The following is a 12,669-nucleotide window of genomic DNA, read 5'->3' as shown; positions in this document are numbered from 1 at the left end:
CTTTGATGATATTTTTCATGTGGTGCCACCATTATTGCTCGCAGACTCTACTTACCTCACTAGGGTGCAGAACATGAACTTTGTGATGCTGATTGACTGAGTTGTCCTATGAGACCGAGGTCCTAAGCCTTCAAACCAAGAAAACTATTCTCGCAAGGTATTTGGCTATATCTGAGAAGTATCTGTCTTCTGTGGACATGTTGTTGTTGTTAGGTGCTGATGAGTTGGCCCCAATCTAGTGACCCTGTGTACAACAGAACAAAACACTGCCTGGTCCTGCGCCAGCCTCACAATCCTTGCTATACCTGAGTCCCGTGTTGCAGCCACTGGGTCAGCCCATCTCCTTGAGGGCCTTTCCCTTTCCCCTGACCCTCCACTTTATCAGGCATAATACCGTTCTCCAGAAAATGGTTCCTTCTGACAACATGACCAAAGTAGGTGAGACATAGCCTGGCCATTCTTGTTTCCATGGAACATTCTGGCTGCACTTCTTCCAGGACAGATTTGTTCGTTCTTCTGGCAGTCCATGGTACTTTCAATATTTTTCACCAACCCCTCAACTCAAAAGCATCAACTCTTCTTTGGTCCTCCTTATTCATTGTTCAGCTTTCACATGCATATGAGGCGATTGAAAACACCATGGCTTGGGTTAGGGCACCTTAGTCTTCAAAGAGACATCTTTGCTTCTTAACACTTTAAAGAGGTCTTTTGCAGCAGATTTGCTCAGCGCAATATGACAACATATGATTTCTTGACTGCTGCTTCCATTGGTGTTGATTGTGGAAACAAGTAATATGAAATCTTTGACAACGTCAATCTTCTCTTCATTTATTGTGATGGTGCTTATTGGTCCAGATGTGAGGATTTTTGTTTTCTTTATGTTGAGGTGTAATCCATACTGCAGTCTTTAATCTTCATCAGTAAGTGCTTCAGCTCATCTTGACATTCAGCAAGCAAAGTTATATTGTCTGCCTATAGCAGATTGTTAATGAGTCTTCCTCCAATCCTGATGCTGCTTTCTTCTTCATATAGTCCATCTTCTTGGATTATTTGCTCAGCATACAGATTGAATAAGTATGGTGAAAGAATACTACCCCAACACACTCCCTTCTTGATTGTAAACCGTGTGGTATCCTCTTGTTCTATATATATACATGTGCATATACATCTGTACATGTAGATTCTTCTATCAGTGCACACACATAACTGCCTATACACATATATGAAGAAGCTCTGGTGGCGCAGAGCCTAAGGCATTTGACTGCTAACCAGAAGATTGGCGGTTCAAACTCACCAGCAGCAATCCACTTCCATGAGGATTTACAGCTTTGGGAACCCAACGGGGGTTGCTGTGATTCAGCGTTGACTCGATGACTGTGGGTTTGGTTTTGGTTTGTATGCCTATACACCTCCTAGTGACTATACACTCATTTTTTGTTGGTTATTGTTGGTGTTGGTGTTTCTGTCCAATCATTTATACCATATTCTTTGGTTCAGACATCCTTTTCTCTTGTACACTTCTTAGTGGTATTGTTAACATCAGTCAAGTTGTGCTTGTTACAGCCATGTTCTGTGCTGTTCTTCCCAACACCAAAGCAACAAGTATCTATGATCTGGCTAGTGAGTCCTCTCCTATACAGATGGGATAGGGGACCCCACCTGCCTTGGCCTTCTGTTCATGTTGTAGCTTCTATTCGGAACATCCTCTGTTTTCCTCTGAACTGCATACATCCTCCAGGCCAAGGTCAAGTGCCCCTTCTCTGATGCCTTCCCTGATTTGGGTTGAGTGAATGTTCCCTCCTTTGTACTTTGTTCAACCTTTGGCCTGTGCTTAACCGCACCTCAGACTCATGTCCTTGGTTTGTCACCTGCCTTGGCCATGTGTGTGTCTAATGAGAAAGTAAGTTCCCTGCAGTAGTTACTTTCCCTGTCTCCTACAGGGGCTTGCAACTAGTGTCAAGTGACTTTTAGTTGTTAAATAAATTATATTAGTTTTTCAGTGGGCTGATGGTTATAGCACAGTTCATTGGCAGCTTGTGTGAAACAGGGTTCAACATCAGGTCTCTGATGAAGGCTTGCCGTTCCTCGTCACTTCTCTGCTCCTTCATTCCTTCACAAGCCCAGCCCCAAAAAAGTCCTACAGGGCTTGGGTACTGTTAGTGGTAAAGCTTTTTTGTTTGTTTGTTTCTCTCCCTATGGAGAGGAGGTGGGCAGGTTGACAAAAATGATAGTGATCTTCAAGAGGAGAGTTAGCCAATTGCATTCTGACCGTGATTTGCATTTGCGGGTAAGAGTCACCTTTGACTGAATAGCATGGAACGCTGCCTGGGGCGTGCCGTCCTTACAATTGTCTGTATGTGTCGACCTGTCCTTGTGGCTGTTGTGTAGTGCTTTCCGACTTAAGGGGCTCGTCTTCCCGCTCCATATCAGACAATATTCTGTTATAATCCATAGGTTTTCCTTGGCTAACTTTAGGAAGGAGATCACCAGGCCCTTCTTCCTGGTCTCTCTTGGTCTAGAAGCTGCTGAAACCTATCCGCCATGAGTGATCCTGCTGGTATTTGAAAGACTGGTGACATAGCATCCAGCCTCACAGCAACATGCAAGATGCCACAGTGCAGCACGTTAATAGACAGCTGTAACTGCTATGTTTAAGGGACTTGGGGTCGGGGTAGAGTCTGGGCAGTGATGATGGCATAAACCAAAGCCAAAACCAAACATAGGACAGAGACATTGATGAAAGGGTACTCACTCAGACCCTGTGTTAGGAAACCCTGCAGCTGTGCCTCACGAGCTCCTCCTGACTCTGTTTCAGGTCAGTTCCAGTCTCCATCTGTTAGCAGAGGAGCCTGGCACTGCCGGTGAGATTTGGGCCATCCCCAAGATAGCAACTCCTGTGCCCAAATTAGAGACTGGAGCCGAACGTCCAGCCCCAAAGCACGCGTGGCTCGAGCATTTGTACCCTGCTGACTTTGATGCCTTTGAAATCACTTTCAGGCGGTCACACTGGGGTGATTTTGAAAAGTGAAACCATTATTGAATGTCTGCTTTGCTTTTGTTGCGGGAACAAACTGTTAAAAAGAAAAGAAAATCCAGGTCTGAAGTACTGATTTGTCTCTTTCGGCTCTTCCAGGTTCCTTGCGTTGACTCCGTGGAGAGTCTATCACCTGCTCGCAGTCACGGTCCTTGGGCGTGTTATCATGCAAATAATTAAGGATATGGTTCTGTCGAGAATGAGAGGTAAGAAAACTCAGATTGTAGTTTATGGTATTTAATTCGCTAGACTCTGAAAGGCTGGTGTTTGTGTAGGCATATTAACCAGTCTGGTGGTGTGGTGGCGTAGTGCCTAAGGCATTTGACTGCTAACCAGAAGGCTGGTGGTTCAAACCCACAAGCCACTCCTCAGAAGGAAGGTTGGGCAATCTACTTCTGTAGTGATACCACCTTGGAAACCCAAGGCGGGGTTGCTATGAGTTGGATCCAACTCGACGGCAGTGCGTTTGGTTTTTTTGGTTTGGTCTATTGAAAGGAGCAAAATGACAGATTCCATAGGCACTGAGTGTGCTGGTATCCAAATAGTCATCTGGTTAAGAGACCAGTTGCTGGAGAAGGACGTCATACTTGGCAAAGTCGAAGGTCAGTAGGTGAGAGAGAGACCGTCAACAAGATGGACTGACACAGTGGCTGCAATGATGGGCTCAAGCCTAGCAAGGATTGTGAGGATGGTGCAGGACCAGGCAGCATTTCATTCTGTTCTATAACAGGGTCACTAGGAGTTGGAGCTAACTCAGCAGCACTTAACAAAACTGGTGTTGTCTGTAGTCACAGCTAGTGCTCCTGGGCAAAAGATTTGTATGCTGGCTTCTCTTTTGGCTACAAGCATTGTTCTTTTAAACATTGTTTTGAACTTGAAGTCAGCTGCGATGAGGGTGACGATTAGCCATTTATTTCATCCTTCACGATGACATGGGACCGTTAGAAAATGAGCTAATCCTGTTGTCATTGAGTTGACTCTGACTCATAGTGACCCTGGAGGGTAGAGTAGGTCTGCCCCGTAGGGTTTCCAAGGCCATAATCTTCATAGGAACAGACTGCCACGTCTTTCTCCCACGGACCTGGTGGTTATCAGCCAAGCACTAAACCACTGTGCCACCATGGCTCCTTGGAAAATGGGACTAGGTTATATAAAAATTTTCTCCGTCTCAATGAGGAAAAACAATGAATTATGGCTTAAAACATGTAATGCTAAATAAAATTTAAAAACTGAGTTGATGATGAAAAAGGAATTAGCTTTTTAAAGCTGATTTAAAAGGCTGATTTAAAAGGGAGACAGTTGTATTATCTTTCTATTTCCTTAGGGTGTTTTAGGTAATTTAAACTACATTATAGATCTGAGTCAAGCTTTCTTGTACTTGAAGGTGCCTCTTCAGTGCAGTTTTGAAAGCGTTTTATTCATGAGCAGAAAGCCCTCTTGGCAATCTGGATGTGAGAAGAATGATTTGGTGAAAAATACCCAGGCAGGGATTACAATGATGTTTTTCATTTCACTAGATTTTACCCCAAATAGAGGGATGGTTTTGGTTGAGGTCCATGTGGATTGGCGCGTGTAAGAACTGCCCCGTGTTCCAGAGCTGGCATCGGTACTGAGGCCATGTTAGGGAAGGCAGACACCCTGCCCCTCCCTGATGCTAACTCTAAGACCTGGCACATAAGCCGTTAGGGATCTACCATCCATGGCGATGTGTGGGTGTGCTGTCAGTCCTGTTTACATTATTATATTCTTTATAGTTGTTAAATGATTTAAATGTAAACCATTTGTAGATTTTTTTTTTTTTACAATATGGGGTTTATTAGGGAAGTAACAGATTACATACAATTCAGGATCAAGAATGGCTCAGAGTACAGTTCTTCAGTCAGGACAGCCTCTTCTCAGACAAGCCCAGAGGCAGGCCTCTCTCTGGCCCTCAGCCCCTGGCCTCTGCCCTGCTTGGTCAAGTGTTAAAAAGCTCTTTAGTGCTATCAGTCATTTGGTGGGAGTTATAAGAACGTGGCTAGAAAAGCCATATGAAAATGACCATCACACCACATAGCCACAGAAGTCACTTCTGCTGTAATCATAGGCCTACCTTTATTCAGGGCAATGGGTCATATAGGACATACCTTTTGATAGGACAAGTATGTGGGAGGGGAGATCTTTTTTAAAAAAATTGTGATTTGGGTGGAGGTTTACAGAGCAATTTCATCTTCCATACAGCAGTTCAACTCAACAGCAGCTAACAGCAACAACAACAGAAAATGTGAGGGAGTGGGCTAGAAGGGTCTCAGAGAAGGGAAGGGTGTTACAATTGAAATGCTAAGGCTGCAATTTAAAAATTTTTTTATTGTGATTTGGGTGAAAGTTTACAGAATAAATGCATTTTCCATGTAGCAGTTTATACACATTTTGTTTCATGACATTGACTGCAGTTCCCCACATTGTAACAGCTTTCTTTCTGCTTCTTCCCTGTAGTTACCTCTTCCCTGTGTCCTTCTCTCCCATGCATTCCTGCCCCCTGAACTATACTGCCTTTCTGTTCTCCCATGATTGATCGTTCTATTAGAATAGTATCTGCCTGATGTAAATGTTCACCCTGTGTGCCTGTCTATTGGTTGGCTGGAAGGCACAGGAGTGAGTTCGGTTCTGTACCTGAAGGGTAACTAAGATCCATAGTCTCAGGGGTCTCACCAGGCTCTATCAGACCTGTTCTTTTTTTTAAAATGAATTTGAGTTTTTTCCCACGTTGTTCTCCCACTTTATCCAGGATCTCCTATTTTGATCCTTTTTGAGTGGTTGACAGTGGTGGCAGGGCAGTTGTTTACACAGGTGAGTATCAGGGTTGGAAGGCACTCCCTTTGTTCCAGTGTTTTGGGAAGGTGAACAAGTTTCTTTCTGTCCAGTCATTGCCTTTATGTGTCTGTAGAGTGTACACTGTGGTGAACACACTCTCTCTCCTCTCCTTCTCTGCCCCCTTCTCTCCTCTCTTTCCCTGTCCCCCTAACCTCTCTATTTGTCCCTCGCCCCACTACCCTCTCCTTTCTGTTTCAGAATAAAGACACGTGAGACACGTGACACCCATAACTTTTTAACTTCACCAGCTCTCTCTCTCTTTTTTTAAATTGTAAAAAAAAAAAAAAAATATATATTATCTGTTAGTATTAGTGAACATATTCTCTAAAAATGTATGTAGTATATTTTGTCATCTGGGGGTAAAAAAGAAATATATATATATATATAACACAGTATTTGCCAGGTCATCATTTTTCAGGTCAACCTAACCAGCTCTTGCTACTTCGATACCTTCTATCTACCATAGGTGGCTAAGGCTGCCTCCAGGTGGATCTTCTCAGTAGATTAGGGTTTGGCAGAAGAGTTGGATTGGTACATAATGATCCTTGTGTTTCTGCTTTGAACCAAAGAGCCTGTGACTCCCAGGAGATTTTGTAAAGGTTTTCGCCCTCTGGGGTCTCCTTCTGGGGAATCATAGACAATATAGCCATTGGAAAATCAATTACAAAGTGATCAGCAATCATTTTAGCTCCTAGAGCTGGTGCACTCAGAAATGTAGTGGGATGTCTTGATACTTTGTTGTATCTCAAAATTTTGTCCCAATCTAGACACAAGTTATAAAGAACAGACAAATGAGAAATGCCAAGGAAGAAGTCTAAAGACTTCATAACTATCCTTTTTCACTTCTTGGCCCCTTAAACAGAGATTATTTCCATCATGACTCACTGGCTTGATATTTTTGCAAAATGTGGAAACTTCATATTCACAAGTTGCAGGAAACTGCTTGTTATGATGATTCGGTCTATTAAAAAACTACAATTTCCTCCATGAATAACTGCCTCTTCTGTTTGGCTACTGTTACTAAACATTTTTATCAAAGAATCTGTAGCAGAATCCTTATCAAAAGGGGGGAAAATGTAGAACAGAATTTCAAACTCTTATGGAATCCAGACTTTCTGGAATCATGGAGGCTACGTGGACCCCTGAAACTTGCCATAAGATAATCTTTAAATTTTTTTTTTTAAACTTTTATTGTGATTTGGGTGAATGTTTACAGAGCTAGTTCACTTGCCATACAGCAGCTCACATATACTTTGTCTCATGACATTGACTGCAATTTTCCACAATGCAGCAGGTCCCTTCTACTTCCTCCCCTTAGTTATGTTTTCCCTGTGTTCTTCCCTCCCATGCACTCCTGCCCCCGAGCTGTCTCCTTGTGCATACACAGCCCTTCAATTATCCCATGACTGATCTCTCCAAGGAGTGTATCTACCTAATGTAAATGTCCAGCTTATATGCCTGTCTTTTGTTTGGCTGGAAGCCACAGGAGTGGGTTCAATTCCAGACCTGAAGGGCAGCCAGGGGCCATAGTCATAGGGCTTTCACCAGCTCTACTATCATACCAGGAAACCTGCCCTTTTTTTTGTGATTTTAAGTTTTGTTCCACATTGTTCTCCCACTCTATCCAGGAACTCCTAAATAGATCCCCCTCAGAGTGGTTGACAGTGGTAGCTGGGCACCATGTGGTTCTTCTGGTCTCCTAGTCATATAGGCTGAGGATCACCTGGTATACCAGTCACCTGGACTAATTGTTTCCATGAATTTTTGGTTTTCTTCATTCTTCTTTGCTCTGGACGAAGAGAGACCCATCATTGCATCGATGGCTGCTTGCAAGCTTTTAAGATCCCACTCACTACTTGCCAAAGTAGGATGTGGAGCAAAGTTTTCGTGTAGTATGTTATACCAATTGAGTTTGATGTCCCCTGTGACTATGGTCCCAAGCCCACAGGTCCAGCTACTCTCTCCCTCTGGGTAGCTGGCTGTGGCCAAGAAGTGACTACAACCTTGTCCTTTGTCAGCTCTCCTATATATACCTGGGAATTCTTACAGAACATACCAATACATTTGTAGAAACATTATCTGCCAACCCTATACATGGTCTTGGCACACCCCCCCCCTGCATTTAAAAAAAAAAAAATTCATTGCTCTTGAGTCAGATCCGACTCATAGCAACCTCTCCTTGGGTTTCCGAGGCAGTATCACTATGGAACTAGATTGCCCAACCTTTCTCCTGAGGAGTGGCTGATGGGTTTGAACTACGAGCCTTCTGGTTAGCAGTGAATGCCTTAGGCACTAATAGTTCAGCCTGTCCATCCATCCATCCATCCACCCACCTGTATATCAATGTTTGGCTTCACTGATATCACAGTACTGTATGTACAAAAGGGGCAACCTTTAAACTTTAAACCAAAAATATCTCCTGAAGTCATTTTTAAACCAACAGTAGCTTAGCTGAACTGGAAAAGGACGTCTACCTTGAGCATTATGTGCTTTAAGATCTCACTATATAGGGTTGCTATGAGTCGAAATGAACTCAACGACAGTGGGTTTGGTGTTTTTGGTTTATATGGACTCACACTGACAGCAGCAACTTGAAAGATTAGTTAGGAACCTTAGGGTACAGTGAGTTTATGTTAATGGAGGAGAAACAACTCAGAAAAGGAGAGTGTAAATGTCGCACAACTCAAAGAATGTAATCAATGTGCCTGATTGTATGTGTGGAAACTTGAACTGGTGTGTTTATGATGTGCATATTCTCAACAACAATAAAACAAAATAAATTGTTTTATCAAAAACTAAACAAAAATCCCCCAAAACTAAGGTGGTAGAGTTGAATGACTATTAGACTAAGAGGTCTAGTTCTTGTGCTAGTTCATGCCATTCCGTGCCTGTGGAGAAGCTACCGAAGAGAGTGTTAGTTTCCTATGGCTGCTATGACAAATTATTGCAGACTTGGTGGTTTAAAACAGCGGAGATGAATTCTTCCACAGTTCTGAGGTCAGAAGTCCTAAATCAGTATCACTGGGTTGAAACCAAGGTGTCAGCAGGCTTGCACTCCTTCAGAAGAAGTTTCTGGGAGAATTGGTTCTTGCCTCTTCTCACTTTTGGTGGTTACAGGTGTTCTTGTCTTGGAGCTGCACCACTCCAGTCTCTCCCTCCATGGTCACGTTGCCTCCTCTTTTGTCTGAATCACGTCTTCCTGCTTCCCTCTTATGAGGACACTTGTTACTGCATTTGGGGGTCTACCCAGATAATCAAGGCTAGCCCTCCCATCGCATGGTCCTTAACTTAATTGTATCTGCAAAGATCCTTTCTCTGTATAAGGCAACTGTAAAGAAAATTTTTTTATTGTGATCTGGGTGAAAGTTTACAGAGAAAATTCATTTTCCGTACAGCAGTTCATTAACGTTTTGTTTCATGACATTGACTGCAATCCCTATAATGCGACATCCCTTTTCCCACTTCCTCCCTGTGGTTACCTCTTCCCTGTGTCCTTCTTTCCTATGCATTCCTGCCCCTTGAGCTATTCCCTGTGCAAACACTGCCCTTCTGTTCTCCCATGATTGATTGTTCTAAGGAGTGTATCTACCTGATGTAAATATTCACTCTATATGTTTGTCTATTTTTTGGCTGGAAGCCATAGGAGTAAGTTCAATTCCAGACCTGAAGGGTAACTAGGGGCCATATTTTTTGGGGTCTCACCAGGTTCTATCAGACCAGTAAACCTGGTATTTTTTATGATTTTGAGTTTAGTTCCACCTTGTTCTCCCACTCCATGGAGAATCTCCTGCATTGATCCCTTTCCAAATGGTTGACAGTGGTAGCTGGGCACCATCTAGTTTTTCTGGTCTCATGGTTGTATAGGGTGAGATAGTCCCTTGGACTAATTGTTTCCATGTGTCTTTGGTTCTTCATTCTTCTTTGCTCTGGATGAGGAGACACCCATTGTTGCATCTAGATGGCTGCTTGCAAGCTTTTAAGACCCTAGTCTCTACTCGCCAACATAGGATAGAAGAACAATGTTACTGTGTAGTGTGTTATGCCAATTGAGCTTAATGTCCCCTGTGACCATGGTCCTGAGCCCACCGGTTCAACAACTTGCTCCCTCTGGTTGGTGGGCTGTGGCTAAGAAGTTGTCATAACTTTGGCCCTTGTTAGCTCTACTATATCTATGGACATTCTTATAGCACATACAAATATGTATGTAGAAATACTGTCTGCCAACCTTATACATGGTCATGGGTATATTCCCTATAAGGCAACTTTTATAGACTCTAGGGATGAGGGCCTGATATTTTGAGGGGCTGTTACTAAAGTAACTACACGATCTCAGCCTTTTTATCCTGTGATACTGGGCAAAAAACAAGACCGGTTGCCGTCAAGTTAATTCCAGCTCATCCTGTGTGTGTTGAAGTAGAACTGTGCTCCATAGGATTTCATGGCTGTGACTTTTTAGAAGCAGATCAACAGACCTGTCTTCTGAGGCAGCTCTGGGTGGGTTTGAGCCTTTCAGTTAGTAGGTGCAAGCATCCCCCTTTGTGTTACCTGGAGAGTCCTGGAATTGGGGAAACCCATCCTCACACTGTCAGTCAGTTCCTTGTACTGACACTGTCAGTCGCTTGTACTGACACTGTCAGTCCATTTCTTGTACTGTGGTGGCTTGCAGGTTGCTGTGAGGCTGCAGGCTATGCCACCAGTAATTCAAATACCAGCAGGGTCACCCATGGTGGACAGGTTTCAGCAGAGCTGCCAGGCTAAGACAGACTAGGAAGAGGGAGGGGGCCATCTATTTCTCAAAGAATTGACCAGTGACAACGTTCTGAGCAGCAGTGGAACGCTGTCTGATATGTTACTGGAAACATCCTCATACTGCAGATGGGTGGGAGGGTCCAATACAAGCCTGACACAGACATGCCTGTGCCCAGGAACCACTCACTCTGTTCAGCTGTGACACACTGTCCACCCAACACGGTGGTGTTTAGTCGTCAGTCAGTGTATGTCGAAGGCTTTTGTGTTCCAGAGCCAGTGGAGACTCCGGGCTAGCTGTGGAGACCCAGAAACACTCAGTGTCTCTGCTCAGATGTGCTCTCATGGCCCCCTCCCATCGTCAGCGCTCATCAAAGGCTTATCCTCCACTCAGGGTTCTCACCAGATGACATTGCTTTAAAACGGCATTTCTGCCTCATGAGAGCAGGGGAGACATGGGAATGATTACTGCGCCAGTCATTCTTTCCCAGCATTCTGCAGGCTCCTGTGGCTGTGAAGAGTACTGTTGCCTGCCTCGGCCTCATTTCTTGCAGTCTTTCAGGACAAAGACCCGTTTGAGTCCTGTAAATAGTTGGCAGCAGCCCTGACTCTGCAGGCTTTTCAGCCCCGGGCACTGCTGTGATGAATTGGACTCTGGGAGGCACAGACTCAAGTCGGAGCCAGATCCAGTTGAAGTAACTCCATGACTTCACTCACAACTGCCAGCCATCCTGATGAGATACCTTGGCTGACAGCAACAATGGGAGGACCACCAAGTCAGGGAGGCCCAGGGCGAGTTCTGTTGTCTGCTGTCTCTCTCGACTTTTCTACTTTTCACAGCGATTTTGGCTAAAGATATTCCATTTCTATTGTGAAGAATTTAATCATACAGTATATTAGTCAGGGTTCTCCAGGAAAGAGAGAGAGAGAGGGAGAAAGAAAGAAAGAGGGAGAGAGGGAGAGGGAGAGGGAGAGAGAAGAGAGATTTATTTTACGCAATTGTGGAGCTGGCAAATCCAAAATGCATAGGTCAGGCTGGCTAGAAACTCCAGCAGGATTTTATGTTAGAGAAATCTCAATTTTCATTCTTAAAAATCTTCCACTGATTGGATAAGGCCCACCTGCATTATCAAGTGTAATCCACTTTACTTAGAAGCAACTGGTTATAAGTGTCAATCACATCAACAAAATACTTCCATAGCAATGTCTTGACAGCGACCAAACAACTGGGCCGTGGGCATAGCCAAAATAACACATAAAATTAACCAGCACACACCCTTTCCTTCCAATTATTATCTGTGATACCATCTTAGATGTTTAATATGAAATAAATGTGCAAAAAAGTGGAGCTACAAGTATCCACTGCTTTTCAAAAGTTTGCTTTACACCATTTCACTTTTATGAAAGACCTACATTAGTACCTGTATTCACTAACCAACAGAAGTCTGAAGAGGATTTTCACTTTTGTGAAAAATGAGTTAAAGCGTGTTCTGGTTACTTAGTGCTGCTCTGATAGGAATATATTATTACCCCAAATGGCATGGCTTGAACAAACAGGAGTTTATTCTCTTACTGTTCAGGAGGCTAGAAGTCTGAGTTCAAAGTGCCAGGCTTTAGGGGCTACGTGAAAGCACTTCGACCTTGGACTTCAGCTCTGCCTCTTGATCCTGGCCCACTGGAGAGCTAGAGGCATTTTTTCACTGAGACAGCTGCTGGCTGCTGAGGCTGACAAGCCCAAAGGTGACAAGTAACAAGGCATAGTCCCCATGTTACAAAACCACACAGCAGGCCATTAATTCAAGTTCATTGAAGGTGCCAAGGTTGGCAGAGGATGGCAGGCTGCTGAACAATGACACGGCTACTTGAATGGTTCAAGTGTGCCATAAGCTAGAGACCATTCTCAAAGCTGTTATTTTTTTTTTTTTTAATTTATTGTGATTTGGGTGAAGATTTACAGAGCACATTCACTTTCTATACAGCAGTTCACATATACTTTGTCTCATGTCATTGACCACAGTTTACCACAATGCAACAGC

General features: G+C 43.7%; 1 protein-coding gene across 1 annotated transcript in view; it reads left to right on the top strand.

Annotated features, from left to right (window-relative positions):
* The window catches only part of RETREG1 (reticulophagy regulator 1), a 245,761-nt gene that overhangs the window by 66,000 nt on the left and 167,092 nt on the right, over positions 1-12,669 (top strand). The window contains exon 2 of the mRNA XM_007951902.2: positions 3,134-3,240. Coding sequence (XP_007950093.1) covers positions 3,134-3,240 — 107 coding nt within the window. The remainder of the gene's footprint in view (positions 1-3,133; positions 3,241-12,669) is intronic.

The sequence above is a fragment of the Orycteropus afer genome, unplaced genomic scaffold (genome assembly GCF_000298275.1).
Source record: "Orycteropus afer afer isolate SDZICR_OR568_19922 unplaced genomic scaffold, OryAfe1.0 scaffold00317, whole genome shotgun sequence".
NCBI lineage: Eukaryota > Metazoa > Chordata > Mammalia > Tubulidentata > Orycteropodidae > Orycteropus > Orycteropus afer.
Note: the sequence above shows the minus strand (reverse complement) of the source record. Positions and strands in the feature narration are given on the sequence as shown.